Genomic DNA, 25,456 nt, shown 5'->3' on the forward strand with positions numbered 1-25,456 from the left:
CGTCACTGCGAGCAAGAAGTCTCACACGGCTAATGCAACCAGAGAGCACTTAATTCTAAAATGCAAGGGTGACAGATAAATACTGACAAGATGCGACGGAAGAGCAGCCGTATCGGGGACTTTCACAGACTCTTACAAAATCGCTGTACCCCAGTCCTCAGCAGTCACAGATTACAAGGGCAAAGCAGCCACATGCGTTCAGCCTAAGAAATCCAGCACATGCGGTGAGAGGTGTTCTCCATGAGGAGAGCCCCAGGCCCCCAAGAGAGGTGCAAAGGAAAGATGTCATACGTGCCAAGATGAGACACTGTGTTCTAGGACTCTAGGAAGGGTACTTCTCAATGTATGAGTTGGAAAGACCAGGATTTTTCTTCAAATCTCCAATTCATATGAATGTGAAAATGCAACAAAAATGAAGGGAAAAAATAAAAGTAAAAAAAACAACAGACATAAAATCCAAGCCCATGCTCACCCCCTTTGGATGCTGGAGTACACCAAATTATTCTAAAGGACCTTAATCCCTCTCAATTTCTGTAGGACCTTGAGATAGGCACAGTTCACAGACTATCCCTGACCTCCCTTTACCACTCCTCTGTCATAAGCTACTAGAAAGTGCGGTGGAAAATGAGTCTGAACTCTACTATTCCCAAGTACTGTTACCTCTGACCCAGTGCACAACTGACTTCTCATGGGCTTCCCTCACTGCCCACTCTTAAGGTCACACAGGAGCCACAGCAGATCTGTCCCTGCTCAAAGTCCTCAGGGGCTCTTCCTTCTCTCAGAATAAACCCATAACATATACGTGGTCTAGAAGGTCCTACAAAAATTGGCCCTGCTTCCTCATCCAGCACCATCTCTCCTGCATCATGTGTTGCAAATACACACGAGCCATTGTTCAGAGAAGCCCTAAGCTCTTGCCAGGTCCAAGGCTTTCCCACATGCTCATCCCTCTTCATGGAATCCTGCACCACTACCCATCCACCCTACTGATTAAAAATAGCTGCATATACAGCAACATTCACACATGAAATGGTGGAGTCAATGCCCCCCTGCCAAATGTGAGTGCTTCTATAATGGTGTGCTTAATACAATAATCATATATTATTCTATGCTAATTTCCAAACCCAAGCCTCAGGAAACTGGCAGCTTCCATTTCATGTCTCTTGAAAAACTCTTTCTAGAACTCTGAGTAACCATGTAAGGGGTACAGTTACCCTGAAACTGTCCTACTAGAGAGGTCACCTGTAGGCTCTCCAGTCTACAGTCCAGCCCTCATTGGCAAGGTACAGGCACAGCGTTGACCTTTTAGACCAGCCTATCCACCAGCAAAGTACCAGCAGTGACCTTGAACCATGCCATATGGAGCAGAAGAATTCTAGCCAAGCCCTACCCAAATTTCTCTTTGGAAAAAAGAAAGTGTGAGATATTATAAAATGGTTATTGTTTTAAGTAAGTAAATATCAAACACAGAATAATGGCTTCCCTAAAGATGTCCATGTTCTAATCCCCAGAAACTTGGACCGTTACTCCATGGTAAGTAAAAGGCACTGTGCAGATGTGATTAAGTTAAGGATCTTGAGATGGATCTTGAGATGGATTAAGTTAAAGATCATGGGATCCTGAAATAGCTGGGTGGGCCCAAAGTATTCCTTATAAGAGGGAAGCAGAAGGATCAGAGTCAGAGACAGATTTGAAAATGCTATGATGTTGGCTTTGATGATGAAGAGACCATGAACCAAGACAGAAAAAGCAAGGAATGGGCTCTCCCCTAGAGCCTCCAGAAGAAACACAGCCCCACCAACACCATGTATTTAGTCCTAAGAGACTTATTTAGAGCTTCTGACCTTAGGAAGTGTGAGATAATAGATTTGTGTTACATTAAGCCACTACATTACTGGTAATTTGTTACAGCAGCAACAGGAAACTAATGCATTGTTGTAATTTGTTATACAATAACTGATAACCAGGACTCCACTCTCCCCACCATCATGCCTCCCAACATACAAATGTTCACCCAGACATTCACTTTGCTAATTCCTGCTCATCTTCAGATCTCAGCGTCAGTTTTTATTTCTAGGCATGTACTGAAGAATGCATTCTTAGAACGTAATTTATTTTTAAGTTTCTATAATACCTATGTGTCCATAAGATGAAAAATTCCAGAAGGTCAGGTCTGTGTCTGGCTCACCAAGGAGTCCCCATCCCCCCAGCACAAACCTGGCATTCAGTAAATTTTGATGAGTGGAAATATCACACTGAGTAAATGAATACAGAATGAATCAAAATACATGCCATATACCGGAAACTTATTCTTTACATGCATAGAAAAGAGAAAAGTTCTGTTGGAAGTACATTCAACTAATAGCAGTTTTAAGAAAAGGAAAAGTCTTTTAAAATTGATTATAAAGAACATCATGAAGCCAAGCAATTGCTGCACAGAATGGTGCTGAATGCATATGGGAGTGTCTGGGATAGGAAACAGGAGGGTCAATTTTTATCCATAAATCTTAATCAGTTGTGAAAAAATCAAATTACTGAATTTTGGTTATATCACACTCCAAAAACAACTAAAAAGGAACCAACTTGAATTTTCTAAAAATTACCTCTTCAACACAGGAAGTTAGACAATATTGGAAAGTACAAAATAAAAATAGTCTATAATTCTAATTCTGTCACTCAGTGATAACGACTCATAACATCTGGAAACCAGTCTCCTAAGTCTTTTTCCTCTTTAAATATAATCCTATTTGTGGGATTCTATAGGAAATTCTGCTTTATAATATGCATTTTTCATAAATAGTTTCCCCAAATGCTGTCTTTGATGCTGTTTTTAATACCCCAACAGAACTTGGACATATAGATGCCTCAATGAAATACTTTACCAATGTTTTTACATCATAAAAATTAAGAAGCATATATCTACAATTAAAATCCAGATTTTTAAGGTGATTTCCTAGTGTGAAATTCCTAGGTCAAAGTGTGTCCACATATTTTAAGGCTCTTGATTGACAAGTATCAGCATTTCCCGGTGGTAAGGATAAAAGTAAGTTTGTGAAATAAAATACACCACTTGAAAATTAACAACATACATTAACACGTCAACAGCTTCGAGATGTTCAGCAATAAAAAAGAGACCTGTGTTGAACTTTGCTTAATGAAAAGACAAACATATTTGACAATGGAAAGATCTTTTTCTACCCACTAGATCATGCATGAACCCATGCATCTGCTGGTGGCCTTCTTGAGCTTTATGACAACTTCAGTTTTCATGCTTTAAAAGGTTCTTCTACCTTGAGATCGTAAAACCATTCGTCTATGTTTAAATTGAACATTTAAATCTTTCACCCATCCAGAATTTATTTTGGCACCAGGAACACATTAGGTTGTCCGTGTTCCTTTTATTTAAAATGAGAAGCTGATTTTCCTGTTAGGATCTACTGACAGGCTTATCCCCTTTATTCATTTATAATGTCATCTTTATCATACCTTAAATTCCCATATATATAACTAAGTCTCCCCTGAACTCTCAGTTCCATGACACCAAGCTCTACCATACCACACTTCTTAAATACTTGTACATGTATAATATATTTTCACGACACTAAGGAAATGTTACTCTCATTACTCGTTTCCAAAATTTTCCTGGATATCCTCCTGTGTACATGTATTCACTCAACAAATGAGTTCAACATACTAAGTAATTCAACATACATACTGTCATATATACATAATTGAATTGAATTCAATGTCCGCATGTGGCGCATACTTATAAGATGCTGGATTTATTCCTCCAGGTAAAGAAAGTACAGTTTGGTCAAGTTTCAAAATGAAAATCTTATTGGGGTTTCCACTGGAATTATGCTGAATTCATCTAAGGGTGATTTTTCCATACAAATGTCTTCCTGTTCCTGAGCAAGGTAGAATATGGAAGTCACATATAGTGGTTGTGGGTAAGCTGATGACACTAAACCAGCTAATAGGCACAGTGACTCACACTGCATATAGTTTTTAAATTTCATCTGCATAACCAAGAGAGTGAAGTAGAGAACATTATTATTCCTGGTTCACAGAGAAGAAAATTAAGGCTAAGCAACTTATGTCACCCATAAATGGGGAGTAAAAAAAAAGTTATAAAATTTTTGTTTCACAGCCTTCCCCCCCCCATTCATATTAAATGGAGAGTTCAACTTCCTATTTCATTTTCCAAATGTATCCATTACCAGAAGTAGCTCTTTCTAAATGTCTGAAATTGAATGAAACAATTCCCTAATCCTATACTGACCAGTTCCAACCCGGCTAAACAAAACATCAACTTTACAGTTTACCACCTTCTCTGAAATAGAGTATAGCTTGCAAAAGATAATCTGAGGTCAAGGTTGGTTCTAAGATAATTCTTTTTAAAAAGGGAGAGAACAATATTATTTTCTCCTTTAGGAATGCTTTTCCTAACATTTCTTTATAACAAATCAGTGAACCTCCTCCCCACCCCCCAAAAAAATACCTGGACACATTTATTAACTACTCAATTCAGCCAAATTTTGTGCCAATAAAATGAAACTTACTTGTCCAATTTCATCAGTTAAAAGACCACATGCTCTAATTTGATACTTTGAGATATCGGAAAGTGAAGAATTGAAATAATTCAACGCATCGAGGTGAGAAAAGATTAAAAAGTGTTTTAATGACATTTAATTGGTTAGGGGGTAAAGAACATTTTTCCTCTGTCCTTGAAATGGAGGTACAGAGGCTGAGCAGCTCTACAATTCTGTCTTTCTAAGTTTATCTCATTTGGTGACCTAAAATGTTAAGAAAAACTTCCTGATATAAACTGGTTATTTATAGAGCTAATATTCAATAGACGACAAGCCTTGTTTGATGGTTGGTTTAAGAATGTTGAAACAAATGAAAACAGAGAAACCAGAAATATCTTCCATTTCATCCTCCTTCTGGAATGTCTATTCTGCTTAACAGAAGTTGTTTGTTTCCTTAACACAAAAGGCAACTAAAAGCCAACGATGGTAAACATTCCTATGATATGCCTCAAGTTTTCCTAAGGAATAGCACTCTTCTTTTTCCTAAAAAGTAACTACCTCTCCTATATTCCCTTGGATCTGCACAGATTTTGATGTCATGGTCTTTATGATTATAGTTGGAAAAACTACTCTGGAGGGCTTTTCCTTCTAAGGACCCATGCATTCATTTAATAAACATTTCTCAAATACTTACTGTATGGAAGTCTCTGTGGTAGCCCCTGGGCAAACACAGTTCCTTCCTCAAAGGAGTTCAAGCAATTGCAGGAATGACCCTATACAGATATCAGCTGAAAGCATACACAAAACTTTCAGGCAATGGATCTCTTGATTGAGCTGTATGTAGCCTATTACTTGTCACTGCTATGGATAAGGCATGTCTGGGCATATCTGAAGATCTGATAGGGAGGACCCAACAGAAGTCTATGGTTGCTAAATCGTAGAAAGTCTTAGTGGCAAATGAAATTTCATAGTATTAGGATCTAAGTGTAGCGCAGGAATTCATAACAATATATTGTAAACTGATAAAATCGATGTGTACTAGAACCTTAAAGATACATGTCCTCAAGTTCTAACTTTATTAAAAGTGAGCCCACAGCACAGAAGTCCTTTGCTTCACTCCCAGATTTACGTCTTGAATATCTTTCTCCATTAAAAACAAAGACCCACTGGCCACAATTGATTCTGTATTTGAGGCAACAAATGGACCTGCAACATTCTTCATGGGCAGAAAGCAAGGGTGGTTTTACAGCCGAAGGTCAGTGCTGGAAGGGCAAAGGAGATGCTTAAAGGTTTTCCACAGAAGCTGTAAAAAATCAGGCATCAAGCAGAGAATAATAATTATTAATAATTGGGACAATGTGAGTTCATAATCAGACTTAAAAGAGAAAAGTTAATATAAATTGCATAAGTAAATATGTTATATAGAGTATCATTATGCGGAACAGAATATAAGCACAATAGAATGCTTAAATGTGTACAAACTATAATAGTAAGGGAGTGTTAACTGATGGATTCTTCATCAGTTTGCATTTGTCTTATCTGCCTAAGTCAAATGACTACAAGAAAAGTCAGCAACTAGTCTCAAAATTCAGCCCTCCACTGATTGCTATAGGAAATCCTCTCCCTCCAAGCACTTTGTGAGTTTGGTAGAGATTTTTAGGGGCATAGCAAGGGGCCAGCTTGGGAGCGACTACCACCCAAGATGTTAGAACATCTTCCCAGCCTCACCATCCCGTCTTCCCATCCGTCCCCTCTTCGATCCCCCGGATACCCACTGTGTCCCCTTCCTTTGGCGCTCAAAATCTCTCCAGTGTGCAGAGAAATCTGGTTTTCTGAAGCCCACATCAGGAAACACATACAGTTACTTGGAGCACAACTGTCCTTCAGCGTAGCAGGCAGCCCACCCCACCCAGGAAGGTGGTAGCAAGGATAAGCACCAGAAGTTTCCCAGCTCCATTTATAATTATAAACTATATTACTACCTGTTTCCCACAGACTGCACACCTTATAACAATTCCTCAATCACCTCTTACTGAGCACAAAGAATATTTAAACTACTTGTATATTATTCTCTCCAAAATGGGGATTTTCTACATTTTATAAGTATTTAGGATATAAAGAAACACACTTTACAGCTAAAGTGCTTTTCTCTCATTATTTGTTAATCAGCTAACAGCCTTGGGAAGTCTGGGACTTCCTGAGGAAGTTAGTTTATCCTCAGGAAGTTATTTCCTAGTCCAAGAGGAAATAAACAGACGTGTTAACCTGATTTTTAAGGTCAGGCTGTGTCCAGGACTGTAAAGGGCAAATATTTCCAATGTCAGGTTATTCTTTCTAAAATGTTGGTCCCCACCCCCTTCCATATGCCCTTTTTGGCTTACATGAGCTCAGAAGTCAGCCTTGTAGCGTAAAACCCTCCAAATGACCCAAAGAAAGGCGGTGGGTATAAAATGTCATAGAGCGACGGCCTCTTTGTCACTGACATTTCCAATTATATGGTGTCCATCGAAAACCTAGTACGAAGAATGTTCAGTCACTCTGTAAATAAATATTTTAGCGAAAGACTGGATGTTCAAAGCACTTTGGGAATATATTCAATGTTGTCAGGGAGAGGTCTCTTTAGAAGCCTCCGTTTTTTCCCCACGTGAATCCAGATGGCTTTTTCCAAACCCCTCCCTGCGTTACACACCATGCTGTATGTTCCTCTCTGCCCTCCCACCATCCTGTCCACACAGGGGAAGCCATGCCCCCAGGCTGCCATGATGCCTTTCCCAATTACTCCAACCCATGCCTCTCTCCCTTCCTCATCAACGACAGCACTGCTTCAGGCCACTTGTCAGGACACAAGCTGATGCCACCCTGAGTTACTACTGGACTGATGCATAGTGTTTATTCTCCCAGTAATTGCTAAGGTTCTCGCCATGGTGGGTCTTGCCATAACATCAAATTCCTTCAGGAGCCAAGACCTAACAGCAATATTGTGGAAGACGCCTATGTAAGGCAGTAGAGAATGATGAGGACTCCGGATCTGCAGGGTTGATCCCCACCTAAATCCATTAAATGAAACCCCAAATTAATTTTGAAAATTCGTCAGGGAAAAGAAAATACATCTGAGGGTAGGGATCATTCTCTGTGCCACCAACTTGTGACTAACATGCATTTTGAATTCTCTCCATAAGTGTCTAAACAAATGCACTTGAACCTAGATTACATCCTTTAATAAATTTTCATTGAATTAAGTAACTGACATTACTGATAAGATACCTTAGATATGATCCAAGCCTTCATTGCAAATATACTTGGCTGTAGTTAGATGAACCAGAACGTCTATAGTTGAAATATATCAATTATTTATTGAGTGTTTTTTGAAAATGACAGAATGTAGGTGACAGAAAAATATAGAATAATTTTACACATGGGATTAGAATGCTAACGATCTAATGTTCCCTCTCCTAACCCTACATAAAAGCATTGGCAGACTCTGGATGTCTCAAGTATTACTTTAAGATGTCCTTAAACACACACACACACACACACACACACACAGAAATCTAATTTCCTTTTAAGACTATTAAATGACATTTTTGCCATTCTGGATGATTCATTTTGGAAGATAATTCCCCTAAGAAATTAAACTTAGCTCTTGAGTCTGAGATGTTATTTGGGATTTCACTGTACATTCTTAGGCTTACATAACAATTTTGTGGATACCAAGCTGATGAGTTTTCCACTGCTTAAACTTATCCTCAAGTGCAAATTTGACTTCTTCATTAAATCAGGCACACTCAATCTATAATATGCTCAAATTATCCAATGTAATTGGTGAGTTTTGCAAAAGTCACCTAACTTACAATTAGGCAGTGGTTATTAAACAATGGAGGAAACTTGGTCATGAAACAGTGAGTTGCTGATTTAATTACCCACATTAAGCTTCAATGGCTAAAAGCCTTGTAAGTTTCTCCTAAATGATTCTGAAATTTTCAGAAATAGTTAGGTTTGAAATTTAATTTTTTAATAGTTTATTGTCAAGTTGGTTTCCATATAACACCCAGTGCTCATCCCCACAAGTGCCCTCCTCCATGCCCATCACCTCCCTTCCCCTCCCTCCCCACCCCCATCAGTCCTCAGTTTGTTCTCATCATTCAAGAGTCTCTCATGGTTTGCCTCCCTCCCTCTCCCCCACTATTTCCCCCCTTCTTCTCTCCCACGGTCCTCCATTAAGTTCCTCCTAATCCTCTTATATGTGCCAACATATGGTAGCTGTACTTCTCTGTCTGACTTATTTTGCTCAGCATAACACCCTCAAGTTCCATCCATGTTGCTACACATGGCCAGATTCCATTCTTTCTCATTGCCATGTAGTATTCCATGGTATAGATAAACCACATCTTCTTGATCCATTCGTCAGTTGATGGACACTTAGGCTCTTTCCATGTTTCGGCTATTGTTGAGAGTGCTGCTGTGAACATTGGGGTATATATGCTCCTATGCATCAGCACTTCTGTATCCCTTGGGTAATTTCCTAGCAGTGCTATTGCTGGGTCATAGGGGAGTTCTAGTGTTAATTTTTTGAAGGCAAAACAAATCTTTATAATAATCAGTCATTACCTTCTTCATACATGGAGTAAAAGCTACTAATACCACATTTCTGACTTTGGAATCTCTCCCTCCCGTAGGGTCCCCCAACCACCCTCCCAGTTTAAAGAGATGCCATTTTATATCTATTTTTAAAGAGACTTTTTTAAATGCCATTTTCTTTCTCCACTTTTTTACTCTTTATTCCTCTGCCTACATCATATATTTCTACTCTATTTTTCTCTTGTGTCATGGATTGAGTTTCATTTGATTGCATGTAGTACACTACTTCAAGGCATAATTCCAGTCTTCCAAGGCACAGGCTCTAAGATTGGTATCTTTCACCTGTGTAAATTTCCAATTAAGGAATACATGGCTTGATTTTAAAGTAACAAAAAGCAATGTGACTAGTCAGTATCAGTACTTTTATATTGTATGCACTACAGATCCTATATCATGATTAACTTCAATACCAATTTCAAACCCTAAGTCTGTCTGATGCAGTGTGTTAAGGACACAGTTATGATAACCTGTAAATTAACCTTTCAACAGTTTCGTATAAAGGCAGCTTGGAATATTGACTTTCGCTTCCAACAACTAAGAATTTAAAGTAAACTTCTAGACTATACACAGACCACAAAAGTGTTTCCATGCATGATACTGACAATCTAGACACAATCATGGATCAGCATTTGAAAAGGTACTTCTCACAAGGACTTCCAAAATATATTTTGATAGAAATCCATAAAAATGCTTAGCATGAAATTCTTAGTAATTCTACTTGACCATTACAAAACAAGCACTGAGAATAAATCGTATTCAGAACAGAGTGCTTATAAGGATCTTTGTCTTTTACTAAATTCCCATGACTCTGGGCCACACTGATCCCTTCCCAGTTACCCTGTTGTCATCTGCCAAATGAAAACATTTCCACCCCATTCTCAAGAGCAATGTGACAATGACGCAGTTGAATAATGATGAAAGCAATCGGAGCAACATGAAGTAATATGTGTCCCCACAACATTTGTTGAATTTGTTGATGGGCTTTTAGGGAAATGGAATCTACCTTGAATTAAAAGTATCATCTTTCTCTTCCTGAGTAACTCACGTGGATTTTGTTTGAGAAGTATACTCAAGTAGAAAGAAGATAATATAAGGAAGACAAAGTGAATAACACAAAGCCAGATTCCTGGGCATTTTCAAACAAACTCCCTTTAGAATCGGTCTAGTCTGGGCACTGAAAACATGTGAACCCATGACTGTATAAATAAACAGGTGATTTTAGGTACCAGGGAAAGAATATCACCACAAATTCTTGATACAGCAACTCATTTCACTCATAGTGCAAATGAAACATTTGAAAATTAATTTCCTTCAGGGAGTTAAGTGGAAAATTTCACAAAACAATATTAAGTAAATTTTTTGAAATGCTATTTTATAACCATGAAGTAACTTAAAGGTAGTGTTTCCATGTCCAGGTGAGAAGTCAACCTACATCCATAGCTTGAGACCTTCTTACCACTTCAAGGAGATCCTCTCCTCCTACTGGAAGTACTGATCTATTTGAACTCAATCTTTCTCAACCTCTTATGAACAGCCTGTCTCAGTTCAGCAACCAGCTCAAGACAGGAAGAAGCCAACAGATGGACAAAACAGAATTAAATAGCTTCACACTTAGAAAGCAGCGACTTTTTCAAAGGTTAGGCTTTTTCCTGATTTGACCATCTCTCACCAAAACAATACTGTGTCAAACTCCTGCTCAACAATTTATTAGGTGTGTAATATTGAACAAATCTCTTTATTTCTCTGTGCCACAGGGATTTCTTTGTAAAACGAGTATATTAGATCAGAAAATTGCCAAAGCTTTGTAGCTCTAAAAACCCTATGATTCCATATTTGGCTGGCTTGATAACGACATTCATAAGCCATCACACCTATAAATTGTGTTGTCAGCGAGTTCAATATCTGAACTTCAATATGTTTAGCGAGCAGCTGGATAAAGCTGACTCTTCCTTGGTCAATTACATTTGGCCTTTGAACTAAACTGTGTCACCTTCCTCCAGCTCAAGGGACGTCTGAGTTGTTGAAATGCCACCATTAAAACCATATCGTCATAACCCTGATCTGAGAAAGAAGGCCCAGCTCAGCTCACTATTCCTAGGAAGCTTCTTCATGATCCATGTGCTCTATTACAATCATGGGCTGGACGTGACTTTCACAGCTGAAAGTCAAAGGCCATTCCTTCCAGGACAACAGAGAACACCCGTGGATGTGAAAGACTGAAAAAAAAGTGTAGGAAAAAGAATAGCAACACAACTGGAAAGAATTAAGCTGTGGCTTATGAAGCTGGAATGCAGATTTTGTTGGGGAAAATGGAACGTTTCCAGCTTTCTACACTTGAACCCAAACCCCCTATGGTGTCAGGAAATCAGGAACTTAAACTGTCACATGAAATATAATGGGCTTTAAAGAAAGCCTATACCATTCATCAAGGAGAAAGCACTGCAGGCTGCCAATTCCTTAATAGGGGTGTGGCTTTAGAGTCACAAAATTAAGACACAGGAAGCTTTTGCAGGAGATTCTGAAATGGAGCGCTACCATTTAGGTAAAAAAATACCGTTGTCTGTTGGAGTAAAACCAAATCGTATCACTGTTTGTGCCCACCGTGTGTAGGAAAACAGCCTTATAACCCAAAGCGGATGAGTGGGAACAACAGGTAGACAGCAAGGGCCTAAGTCCTTAAACTTATTGGAGTCGGTAAATGTGACAATGTCTCAACCATCAGGCTTGGTGTGCTCAAATCATAAATCTAAGCTGAGGTTAGGGATTCTCCAGGAAAAGCTTAAAAAAGAAAAGAAAAGTTTTGAGAAACTTGTGGGTCTATCATCTCTCAGGTCTTACAGAACTTCCCAGGAGAGTTTGTCTCGGAGGAGTCCGCTCTGACCATGCTCTGGGCTGTAGACACTGCTCATCCAGGGACCTCTTACGATGCCTTCTCGGCAGTTCTGGTCCCAAGGCCAGAGCATCTCAGGAGACATCTTTGGCCAGCAGCCCTGCACTCTGGATGGCCAAGACCCCTGCTCCTGAGGGATCTTCTCACCACTGTTCAGGACTTCTTCCCAGAGGTGGGAGGCGGCATTTGCAAAGACTAGCTCGTCATGATTTAGATGAAAGTCTGCAGGTCACGCAGCAGCTGTGACTCCCAACCCCCTGTTGTGTGTATGCTTCAGTGATTTCTAGTATTGGGCCGTGTTGTGCAACTTGCACCACGATCCGATTTTAGAACACTGTCATCTCCCCAGTAAGTCCCTCGGGTCTGTCACAGTCAGTGACCATCCCCACCGCCAGCCCCAGGTTAGTGCATGTTATGTGAGTGCCCTTCCCTCTCTTCAGCGCCCACATCCTCAGTTCATGAGCCAGCATGCACCCCACGGTTACCTACATGCTTCCCAGAAGGAGTCTATGACTCTGCCGTTCGCTGTCTGGTGGAGGCTGGGCACAAAGGCGCCTGCGCGCACACACCCCCCACACAGGCGGGGAAATTGACATGATACCTTCCCCAACCAGCCCAATAGGGAGAGGTGCAACTCTGCTCCAAATAGCCTTCCAACCCAGCTTTCACCAGTATGGCCACGGCTTTCAAAGGCTACAGGAAACCAATATGGTCCTTCACCACATGCCTCATTTTCAGAAACCACTATCACTCAGACCTTTAAACTGACAATCCTGCCTGTATTTCATGAAGAGGATATTGTTCAATTCAGAGGAAAAAAATCTTAAGAGGATCCAAGAAAAGAAGGAAATGACAATAGTCAAACCGCTTATGGAAAGCCAGATGCACCACTCACCCAAGCTGACAACGAAGGCGAAACACAGTTCTATAAATGGTAGGAAGAGAATCAGAGAAGCATTTATTAATTGGCTCCTCTGTAGCACGTGTAAGAAACTAGTGTCCAGTCTCTGTGTCGGTCATTGCCAGCACACTGCACACAGTGGTTACGAGGTGCTTTCTAGTCGGAGGAAACATGTGTACCATTGGGGAAATCCACCCTGTGGAGGTCAGAGAATGTGATACCCTAATCCTGAAAGGTGGATCAGACTCTGCCACCTGTGCTTTGAGAAAATCAGCATTACAGCCGTGTTTCCATCTTGAAAGACCAGGCTGATAAGGAGACCACTCTGCAGCAAACCTCCCTAAAATACATTTTAATTATAAGTCGTACCCACACTGAATTCATCTCAAAATATTTTTTTTAGTTTCACTGAGTAAAAAACAGTGGCATAACAGATTCACACATAGAAATAGGAAAAAGCACTTAATTTTGCAGATGTGCAAAACATGAACAGCATCTTTCATAGGGATGGGTTCTGTCGCTTAACAGTTGGGAAAAAAGTACTATTAATTTAGCCCTGTTGCTAAAAATTGTTTCATATGAACATCATATTTTCCCATTTTTCTCCTGAATTTACCCTCAGAATGGTAGAAAACGCATTGTGACAAAAATATATAAAACACTGGCTGGACCTGCATCAAAAGAATCTTCCTAAGGAAAAGGCAGAATAAAATGAAACTTTTAAATCCCTATAGAGTAGGTTTTTTTTTTTTAAGCATAAAACGCAGACATTTTTAACGGTGAAGCCCCACAGTCCCCTCCCCCACCCCTTGCAACATGGCCCATACAGTTTTGTAGTTTCCATTTATGAAAAAGGAAAAAAATTATGGGAGAACTTAAATCTGGAGACAGAAACACAGAGGAATTATCAACACGCTCTTAACTTTCTATTTTCACAGCCACTCAAATTAGCCAAATTATGACTATGACAAAATTAATTGTAATCATGGTGGAAAGAAGTGATCACCTTACAAAACGTAGATTTTTTGATTAGGACCCTAAATAAGTTATATTGAGGTGATTTCCACTCAGGCTCCTAAGAATGGAGGCCTCAAAAGCAAATGTCTAGAATCAATTTACTTGACTTGCACATTACCTTAATTGAATTTCAAGAATGACCTAATGCGCATATTTGAATTAACAGGCAGAAAATTAGAATTGGATTTCTACCTGGTGCTTTGCTGCTCTGAGAAGAACACCCCAATCTGTTCACCTTACAATGTTGGTAAAACAACCCGAAGGCATTAAACACCAGGGAATATAACCCGTTATAAAATCTCTCTATACATCAATCATTTGAAACACAACAAGTCAAAGAATACCCAAGAGAAGACATGCACAGCAGAGCCGAGCCATCATCATTCATGCACATCAGAAGCAACCAGGCACCGAGGACCCACATCAGGTCATGCGTCCACAGCTTAAGTTAAGCCTCAAATTACACCCTGCACACTTCACGAAAGCAGGCTGCACAGATCATCATAAAAATCAGCGAACACCTCATAGATGTCTTACCTTGACCTGCATTCCACAATTAATTTAGAAAGAACTCTTCTTCAGAAAAAAAAAAAAAAGCTCACCTAATTGTGTTTCACATTAAAATAAAAACAACTAATTCCAGAACTGAGTCAACCTGCTGCTAACAAACTACCGTAGAAACAGTTATTTCCACACTCAAGAGATAACACAGAAGTCTCCAGACTGTGCAAAGCAATTAATTCCAACATGTATTAGTACATACAGTCAAATTCTGTATAAGAATATCACTGGAACCAACCTTTGTCCTGAGAGGCAGGACTTTACACGTATTCTTTCCATAATCAAACAAATCTCTTTTCCTATTACTACATTTTGGTTAGTTCAAATCCTACAAATCACATGACTGTGACTTCCACTGTCAAAATCCTGAATTCCAAGTATGCTGATTTTGAAATCTCTTCCAGGAACTTTCAACTAACTACAGCACAAGAATTTGACAATCATAGTGTTTTGCACGCTAAAAAACAAGATCTATAACATCACGAAGGCTCCCCCAAAGTCAGCCCATTCTATTTTCACAAAATAACAGCATTTGCCTTAGAACTGAGACACTTAAATCCTATCAGCACCCCTTTACTGGTCACAGCAGCAGAGCAGCGAAAAAAGAAACTTGGGAAACGCTCTGCCTTCTCATTTTTAAGAATCTCATATGCTCCCACTCAGTAGAACAGAACTGCGACTCACACATTTTATTTGTCTTCCAAAAATAGCCAGCACTGTGAACACAGGGAGAGAGATAATGAAGACCAGATGCCTACCTTCACTGGTAGCCACATTCTTCTGGGCTTGGGTCGGCGTGTGATCTGTACTTGAACTCACGTCGGATGAGATGCTTGAGCTGCCTTTGCCTAGAGAAAACAGGAATGAGCAGCTTTTGAGTTTTGTGATTTCAGAACTGAACCATGCCTTCCACTTCGTGCCATACCAAGCCGTATCACTTGATTCCAAGAAAGGAGCCATAATACCAAGAACGGAGTTTATTAGGTTTCTTGCCTTATGCATTAAATATCTGACCCACGTAAGAGTGGAACTAAAGCCCTATTATAGTATGGCTTGACTATAAACTCAGACAAGATTATAAAACATATGATAACGTAATCTCATTATGGCATGCACGTGAATAAGTAAGGACATGTGGGAAACACATCCACAGTATTAATTTTTTATTTGCAACTATAAACCATACGTTTCCCAGCAAAGGACAAAAGCACATCTAAGAATGAGGCATTACCTAAATAGTAAGAGCCTTCTAGCTCCAAATAGTTGTGTCATCTCTGTTTTTTAATGTTTATTTCTTTTTGAGAGCAAGAGAGGCAAAGCACAAGCGGGGGAGGCGCAGAGAGTGAGGGAGATACAGAGTATGAAGCAGGCTCCAGGCTCTGAGCCATCAGTACTATACAGAGCCCAATGCGGGGCTCAAACTCACCGACTGTGTGATCATGACCTGAGCCGAAGTCGGACGCTTAACAGACTAAGCCACACAGGTGCCCCAGTAGTTGTGTCATCTTAAAAACCAAATCCCCTCTTTTAATGTCATTTTTCTTTAAAAAAACAAACAAACCAAAAGCATGTATTTATCTAATGCAGTAGTTATCAACTAGGGGTGCTTTTTCCCTCAAGGGGACATTTGGCAACATCTGGTACCATTTTTAGTTGTCACAACTGGGCAGGGAGTGCTACTAACACCTCGTAGGTAGAGGCCAAGGATACTGCCAAACATCTCACAACACACGAACAGCCCCCACAAGAAAGAATGACCACCAAGGTTGAAAAACCCTGGTGTGAATAATATAGGTTAGCTGACACCTGAGTTTCTATTATTCAAATTTTTTAAATGTTTATTTATTTTTGAGAAAGAGAGAGAGAGCGAGCAGGGAAGGGGCAGAGAGAGAGGGAGACAGAGAATCTGAAGCCGACTCTGGGCTGACAGAGAGCCCAACGTGGGGCTCAAGCCCATGAATCGTGAGATCATGCCCTGAGTCGAAGTCGGATGCTTAACTGGCTGAGCCACCCAGGCGCCCCTGTTCTTCTACCTTTTAATATGAATACATATATTGATAGTGCTAAACATTCTCAAAACATCACACGAAAGTCTGAAAATACGAACCTTACTCACAGCCTCATGAAGTGCGTGCCAGTGACTGGCAGTGAACAGAATTCTAAGAAAACTCCCATGGTACCTGCTACAGATGGAATGGATCTCCCCCCCACCCCCCACCACCAATTCATCTTAAAACCTAATCCCCAATGGGATGGGATTAGGAGGTGGCACCTGTGGAAGGGGATTAGATCATGAGGGTGGAGCCCCCACGAATGGGATTAGAAGAGACGTCAGCCAGTTCCCTTGGTCTTTCCACCCTATGAAGACACAGGAAAAAGATCGGCATCTGTGAACCATGAGAAGGCTCTTACCAGACACCTCAATCTTGGGCTTATCAGCCCCTAGAACTGTAAGAACTAAGTTTCTGTTGTTATAAACCACTAGTGTATGATATTTTGTAAATAAAGTTTATTTACATATTTTGAAAGAGTGAGAGAGCACAAGCGGGGAGGGACAGAGAAAGGGAGGCAGAGAATCCCAAGCAGGCTTCATACTGTCAACGCCGAGCCCGTTGCGGGACTCAAACTCATGAGCGATGAGATCATGACCTGAGCCGAAATCAAGACTCCGGGCTCCAAACCAGGAGCTGTGAGATCATGATCTGAGATGAAATCAAGAGTCAGTAGCTTAATGGACTGAGCCACCCAGGCACCCTTATGATAGTTTGTTGTAGCAACTGAAACAGGCCAAGGTGGTGCCCATGTCCTTGGTAATCTGTTCCCGTGATTACCAAGTGTAATTATCCTTGAGGATGAGTAGAAGCTGTAACCTCTAAGCAACAGAATATGGCAAATATGAGGGGGGTTTGCAGATGCAATTAAATTCCCCAATCAGTTGACTTTAATCAAAAGGGAGATTATCTTAGGTGGGCCTGTCCTAAATAGGTAAGCTCTTTCCAAGAGTCTAGAAAAAGAGACTCTACCCACTGGCCCCAAAGAAGCGAGCAGCTGTTAAGTTCTCCTGCTGCAAGGGAAATGAATTTGGCCAACACCCGCATGAGCATGAAAGAGAACCCAAGCCTCAGATGAGCCAGTGTCTTGATTACATCTCTGCGAGGCCCTGAGCAAAGCTCCCAGCCGATCCTTGCCCAGAATTCCATCCCCAGGAAACTGTCAGATAATAAATGTATCTTCATTCAGCTGCTCTGAAGTTTGTGGTGATTTGTCATATGTATGACAATGTAATGACCATCCAGTTCTATCACAAATGCACTCTTCTTGCTTCACGAGTTAGGATCAAAACTCTTACATGCAGCTGAGAAACATTCCCTTTGTTACGTGCCCCAGTTTCACGGAGCGCAGTTACGTCTAAAGACAGAGTAGAAAAGTACAAATGCACTTCAACCTACGAGCTTCAGAGCTTCAGGGATTTGCAGGGCACCTGGGTGGCTCAGTAGGTTAAGTGTCTGACTTAGTCTCGGGTCATGATCTAGCAGTTTGTGAGTTTGAGCCCTGCCTCGGGCTCTGTGCTGACAGCTCAGAGCCTGAAGCCTACTTCAGATTCTGTGTCTCCCTCTCTCTCTGTACGCCCCGCCACCTCCCGTACTCTGTCTCTCTCTGTCTCTCAAAAATAAAAAATTTAAAAAAATAGCTTCAGGGATTGGTGGAGCACCTGGGTAGCTCAGTCGGTTGAGCTACGACTTTGGCTCAAATCATGATCTCACCATCCATGAGTTCTAGCCCCGCGTCGGGCTCTGTGCTGACAGCTCAGAGCCTGAAGCCTGCTTTGGATTCTGTGTCTCCCTCTCTCTCTGCCTCTCCCCCACTCACACTCTGTCTCTCTCTGTCTCAAAAATAAATATGCATTAAAAAAAGAATTTTTAAAAAAGAACTTCAGGGATTTGTTTGTGAATGTTGAGGGTAAAGGAACAAGCCAAGCTCATGGGTGATATCACCTGAGTGGGGAAGTCAAAAGGCTGTTGGGTCCTTTCAGCACAGCCGGTTGTTCACTGTGGTTCCTAACTCTGAAACAAGTCTGTCATTCCAGTCGTCCCGGCCCATTTCACATCTTCCTCCCTGAGAGCTAGCTAAGGCAACACATAACTCTCCATTAGTTTGTGTCTAGCCCATTTTTGTGTTTCCTGGCAATTGCTGCCATTTTTCCGCCATGATCCACCTTTGGAAGGAGCTGACACGTTGGATGGGACATGTAGTTTGAAGTTTGCTGACGCAGTCTCTGACCTCAGTCAGCCCCTCCCCGATTTTTACCTTGGACACTCATTTCTCCCCCAGGAGGCTCAGTGTCCACATGTGGTAAGAGGGATGGTTGGACTAGGTGATTGCTAGCAGCTTGAATAATCTATGATTCTAGGAGTCCCTTACAGTACTCCTCAAACCCGAGTAATGCCAATACGCCCTTTGATAAGGTAAAAAGCATTATTGCCCACCACTAACGGAGACTTAAATTATTTTTATATTGTTATTTAGCAATGTACAAACGGAAAGCTAGAAATAAACTCCATATCTTTAACTCTGATGTCAACGATAAGACCAAAACAAAGTAACAAATTGAACAGAAAAACAAGAAGGCCCATAAAATTCAAAATAACAGCATTAATTTAATGTGGCAGATGATGTTATTTTGCAGAGATTAAATTGCCTTTCAAAATGTAAATAGAGTATCGGCTGTTACAGCGAATGTTCTCTGGGTATGGGCATGCCCATGTTCCCCCGGGGCCATGTGAGGGCTCAGCTGTGCACCACTTTCCTCCATCCGAAATCGGGAGTTTTCCCCCCAGAACAGGATGGCACGTCACTGGGCCTTTGCTCGGTATGACTGTTTTACTCATGATCTTTAAGTCTGCTCCTCTTTTATTCCTTATTGGCCCCTAAGTATTGAAATTGAACTCCTACCTTAAAAGCCAGGCGTAAACTAGGACAATGAAATCTTGTGGCAGGACTCATCCATAAAGGGGAACCAGTATACAACGATTTATTATTTTTATGCCTGTCATCAAAATGAAAGCCCAAAGTAAAATAAATTCCAGAGGAAAACCTCAGACAGGTCTGAAAACAGAATGCAGACCCTTCAGGGGACCACAAACTCCAATTTAAGAAATGCTGGTCTATAAAGAAAGGGAAGGGGTTGGGGCGCCTGGGTGGCTTAGTCGGTTAAGCGTCCGACTTTCGCTTAGGTCATGATCTCGCGGTTCGTGGGTTCAAGCCCCGCGTCGGGCTCTGTGCTGACTGCCAGCTCAGAGCCTGGAGCCTATTTCAGAATCTGTATCTCCCTCTCTCAGCCCGTCCCCTGCTCATGCTGTCTCTCTCCTAGAAATAAATAAAAATATTTAAAAAAAAAAAAGGGAAGGGGCTAAGTAAACAAATAATATTATCAATGATATTAACAATAACAGCTATATATACTGTGCTGTGTAGTCTAGTAAATATTTTCTTCATCACATATTGACTGTACCCTGTGGCTATGTTTTACAAACACTTTTTCATTACTGCCCTCCCCCCAAGGAAACTTTTTCGACTTTTCTCCTAATTACCCCCAAAAGATATTGTCACACCACAAATGCACTAGACATCTTTTACACACTGCATATATATCTCTGCTTTTTATGTTAAATGGAGTTCTCACTCTCCGCCACCAAGAACCAATTTTTGTCCCTTTGAGAATATATGTCCTTTGATAGTAAAACGCTGAGTATTTTACAAATTAACTAATTAAGGAAAGCAGGATCATAGAGAAAGAAATGCAGTCCATTCTTGTTATTCATGGTAGTTATGTTCTATAAAGTCACTGCAAACAATGAACTGACAATGCAGGATCACTGCTTCTCGGAGAAAGACAGGATCAGGCTTCTGCCAGTTTAGATGGTGAGACCACAAAAAATGCACAAAAATAAAAAAAAATGTGCTGGTAAATAAGACTGCAAAAAAAGACATTTATTTTCAGTAGGAGAGCTAAAATAAGAAGACAGGCATTCTTTGTTCATCCCTAGCTTAGGACACACATGTTGGGAGACTCAAATTTCCTCACTCTCTTCATGTCCGCAAATGACCATGAAAGCATGTTGAGTATTGATTTGGAGGTTGCAAATAAATTTCAGCAAGTAGGCAAATTTGCAATATGGAATTCACAAATAGTGAGCATCAACTATATATAATCTTGTATTAAATATGGTTTCGCAGCTTTCATGTAGACTGGAGAAGAGTCTGTAAATGGCAAATCTCATATGTGGATTTGTAATTTACTAGTGTTGGGCAAATTAATAACCCCCCATGCTTTAGTTTGGTTTTTTTTTTCCAGCTCAAAACAGGATGGAGATGATCAATCCCTGCCTCATAGGGCTGTTCTAAGGATTCAATAAAAATAACCCAGATACAGCACTTAGGAAATACTCCACAAACCTTAGAATAAGTTCATATTTTGGATGCTATTAATATGCTCTTTGTTTCTACCTTGCTTCTGGAAACGTAACCAACTTCCCAGTGAGTTCAGGAAAAAGGTGTGTTTCGGGGTGGGAAACTTACAGAAGAAATGTTACAGGAGGAACTCAAGAAGAAATGAAGGAGGTCCTATGTGTCTCCTGATAGTCAAAAATAGAAATTGGAAGTGTAACAACGTTCCTGTAAGCCAAGCTATGGTCTTAGAAAGATCGTCCTACATTTCTTACCTTCAGACAGCGTTTGGTTGAACAACTGCTGTCTATACCGTGGCCAAGTTGAACACATAAAACTGTCCATAAGTCTCAGACCACAAGAGTTTAAATTCCATTATCTACCAGTTCCAAGCAACATGTCCAGGAGAAAATCAAATTCTCAAACATTCATTGTTTTTATCCATAAAGTGGGGATAAACACAAACAAACAAACAAAAACACTGCCCATTTCCTCTACTATAAATGGGGATTGTATCCACCCTTCAGTGTTTGGGGACTTGGCTAGGAGGAATGAATGGGATCTGGCTGGTAAAGCATTTGATCACGTCCATGGCTGTCAAGAGCCCACCTTGTGATTGTTTAGTGCTGACCCATTTATTACAGTCTAATTTGTATCAGGAAACAGGAAGTGAAATTTAAAACACTAATTATTATTATACCATTATATGGATATATAATAGTAAATATTATACATGCATGTAAATTAAATTATACATACTTATATAGCTGGCAAAAATCCCCGGGTATGAGCAAGGCTGATAATTCTGCTCTCTATCTGACTGCTTTATGTAACTACATGAAAGTTTGTTTATTTGACTAATGGCCAAAACCCTCATGAGGGGTTATGGGCCTATCAGAACTATGCCTGTTAGATTTGGTAAAGTACAATGTTACATTTTATTTAATGTCCTCCCAATTGGGCTAAAGGCCCAAACATGAGGACAGTTGAACAAACATCTAGGCATCAAATACAAATACACACCAAAGGAAGTGAAGACTAACGAATGCACTGAGGTTGGTCAATGTTATTTGTAACAGATTAATATATATACATATAACCCTCAGTCATAGTATAGAGACACTAGTCAGCTGACTGATTACCCAGATCAGCTGGGACACACTGTTAATCCGGGGATGTTAGCAGAAGAAAATGCTAGTCTCTTCCAGCCATGCATTCCTTCTGCTAGAGCGTGCCAGGTTTCCAGAGTGTTTGAGGAGAAAGACCATGTTCATTAAATGGGGATCCTACCGTAAAGAGTGATTTTAAGTCTCTTAATTTTAAAATTCCCATACGTAAAACCTGCAAAACTAAGCTGCTTCTCTCTTTTCCTTCCCAGTACCCAGGCTGATTTTATAAATGCTGGTATTTAAAACAAGACAGTCAGGCATCCCGCTGTGATTTACTGATAACACGAGGAAGGCAAAGGGTAAAATAGAAAAGATCAATCAATACATGACCAAAAAATGAACCAACGGATCCTACGATTTGGAACATTCTTAAGAGAGTCCAAGAAATTACCTGCAAAATTGATTCCTTATAGAACTTCCACATTATATGCATTGACTTCATTCCTGTGGGTTTCAGCCACAGACTTTGGATATGAAATCCACAAACCCGCAAGTGGGCCCACACGGGAGCCTTACCCTGTTACATTTCCTGTCCCTCTCAGGTACCTTGTTTTCAAGCTGCTGTTGGCACACCCTGAAAGCCTGGGTTAAATACTAAATGTGTACACCAAATGAAAGAGAATTTTTTTCAGTATCTCAGAATTAGATCACAGGAGCAGTGGGGCCTATTTGTATGTTGAATTCACTGTTATTTTCCTGATTGTTATTTTGAGATAATTTCTTATCTTCTTTGATCCACAGTTCAAGTGTCTGTACATACAGAGTAACAATATTAGTTATCTCAAGGAGTGATCTGGCACTTAATCCAGGCGCATACAGGGTTTGGAAAAGAAACTGGTATCATGAAAGTATATTACTTCTTTCGAACCACAGGGGAGAGAGAGATGTAACAGGGGAAGTCTCCAGAGTCAGAAATCTTGAAGTAGAGGGAAATGAGGGATCGAATCCTAAACGTTCTGGTTTTATTTTATTAAGAGGAAAAAACAGTCAATGGTGCCCTCTGTATTTGCTTCTCCTCTGGCGAAAACCAGAACAGGAGATGAAGAAGATAAGACGAAGAAAGGAAAGGAAGTAGAAGGGCAAATGTCAGTCCTGGTTATCTTTTCATGTCAAGCCATTTAATGTCCTAACTGGTATTTTCCTTACTCCAGTTTCCCAAAGCACCTAGCAACTGATCTCAGGGCTGAGTAGCAGGATACTGACATCACTACTGTGCTGGCAGTGCAGGGCAGGGCTAGAAAACAAGACTGTTAAATGAGCACCTGCTTCATGCCCAGGAGGTGTGCCGGTCCCTTCCTGCTAAGAGGCTGCCATTCTTATAAGTTTAGATTCAGCCTAAGAAAAGCCAAGGACACTTCTAGCATTTGTCTCATTGTTAAGAGAGGCAATGTCCACTCAAACACAAAATCTGGTTCAGAGTGGGGGCATTCTTTAACTACATGAAAAATAGGTACAACATAAAATTTGCCAGGAAATTTAACTATTTTCAAGTGTACAGTGTAATGGCATTATTTACCTTCATGATGTTGAACAATCACCACTATTTCCAAAATTTGTCATCACCTGACACAGAAATCCTACGTCCAGGAAGCAAGAAGTCCCCACTCCACCCTCCCCCGGCTACTGGTAACCTCTGATCTGCTTTCTCTCTCTGGGTGAGTTAGCCTATTCTGGATACATTATCTAAGGGGAATAATATAATATTTGTCCTTTTGTGTCTGGCTTATTTCAGTTTTTCAAGGTCCATTCGGGTTTTAGCATGAGTCTGTAATTTTAATTTTTTTATATCTTTTATTTTATTTTGAGAGACACACAGCAAGCGGGAGACGGGCAGAGAGAGAGGGAGACACAGAATCCGAAGCAGGCTCCAGGCTCTGAGCTGCCAGCACAGAGCCCGACAGAGGGCTCGAACCCACGAACCATGCAATCATGACCTGAGCTGAAGTCGGACGCTTAACCAACTGAGCCATCCAGGTGCCCTGTAATTCATCCCTTTTTATGGCTGAATAATATTTCAGTGTGCATATCTATTTATTTATTTATTTATCTGTTGGCGGTGGGCCTTTGTCTACCTACTCTTCCTTTGGCCATTGTAGGCAGTGCTGCAATGACAGGGTGCTGGCTTTGACTGCTTGTGGTTTTTGACTTACAAACTTCTGGTGCATGTTGTTTCCAGCCGAAATCAGATCCCGAGAGCTGTGGCTGGAGTAGGCGAACAGAGTACACAGAGTTCTTCCAGGAGAGAAAAACGGGCTGCCCCTGCTGCTGAGTCAGCAGCACCCGGAGAGCCCTTTGTAAGCCTGCCTCGTCCCCAGGAACGGATAGCCAGGCAGAGATGTGGGGCGGGTTGTGTTACCTCCAGGCAGGGCTGGATGGCTGCCGCCTCGAGCAGCGATGAATCCGGAGCAGAAAACCAGCCCACAGCACAGATGCTAACACAGCAGACACAGAAAGGGCTTTGGGAATCCAAACACACACCTGCGGCAGAAGCTCTGCCTTTGGAAGGCCTTTGAGGCTCTGACTTCACATTTGGGGGCTCCTCCTTCTCCCCAGATGCAGACCGTCCACACTCTCTCTCTAGGAAAGGCAAGAGCTTGTGCCTCAAGTAATTCAGGGCAGAGGGGCGTCCCACTGCCAAATCACACAAGCGAAACCACGATGTGAAACGCGAGCCTGGGGCTTAACCACACATGACCCTGAAGGAGAACGAATCACTGAAGTAGTGTTAGCTTAGACGCCAAGGGCTAAACAGAGGAAGAATTAAATAGACATCTAAGTTGATCAGCAATCGCTCGCTGCACACCCTGTCATTCTTTATCTTGGGGGAAGAAAGAAGGCATGCTTAAAGAAAAATCTCTTAAAACCCACCATATCTGTATGCCTGCTGGAAGCTGTGATAAAGAAAAAGGGGCAGGGGGCACCTGGGTGGCTCAGTCTGGCAAGCATCTGACTTCAGCTCAGGTCATGATCTCGCGGTTCATGAGTTCAAGCCTTGCATCAGGCTCTGTGCTGACAGCTCAGAGCCTGGAGCCTGCCTCGGATTCTGTGTCTCCCTCTCTGCTCCTCCCGCACTCATGCTCTCTCTGTCTTTCAAAAATAAATAAACGTTAAAAACTTTTATAAAAAAAGAAAAAGAAGAAGGGGCAGGATTGTGACACAGTCCTCTAAGACAAATCCATGGAAGGTAGCAGACGGTGCATGTGGGCCGTGCTGGAGGGCGTGGCTTGGGCTGCTGGGATAAACTTGAATCTTGGCTCTACTGTTAGTTGAATAGTTGTGCTTCAGGCAGTTTTCCTGACTT

General features: G+C 41.1%; 1 protein-coding gene and 1 long non-coding RNA gene across 3 annotated transcripts in view; one reads left to right on the forward strand and one right to left on the reverse strand.

Annotated features, from left to right (window-relative positions):
• LOC144238318 (uncharacterized) overlaps nt 1-23,798 on the forward strand; it is a 65,445-nt gene extending 41,647 nt beyond the window's left edge. Inside the window, exon 5 of one of the 2 annotated variants that reach the window (XR_013337079.1) lies at nt 23,728-23,798. This is a non-coding gene — a long non-coding RNA (uncharacterized LOC144238318). Of the gene's footprint in view, nt 1-14,144; nt 14,527-23,727 lie in introns of those variants that run through there. The other variant, XR_013337076.1, reaches the window with a different exon arrangement.
• The window catches only part of FBXL7 (F-box and leucine rich repeat protein 7), a 381,373-nt gene that overhangs the window by 259,420 nt on the left and 96,497 nt on the right, over nt 1-25,456 (reverse strand). The window contains exon 2 of the mRNA XM_077772105.1: nt 15,298-15,387. Coding sequence (XP_077628231.1) covers nt 15,298-15,387 — 90 coding nt within the window. The remainder of the gene's footprint in view (nt 1-15,297; nt 15,388-25,456) is intronic.

The sequence above is a fragment of the Crocuta crocuta genome, unplaced genomic scaffold (assembly GCF_008692635.1).
Source record: "Crocuta crocuta isolate KB4526 unplaced genomic scaffold, BGI_CrCroc_1.0 scaffold51, whole genome shotgun sequence".
Lineage (NCBI taxonomy): Eukaryota > Metazoa > Chordata > Mammalia > Carnivora > Hyaenidae > Crocuta > Crocuta crocuta.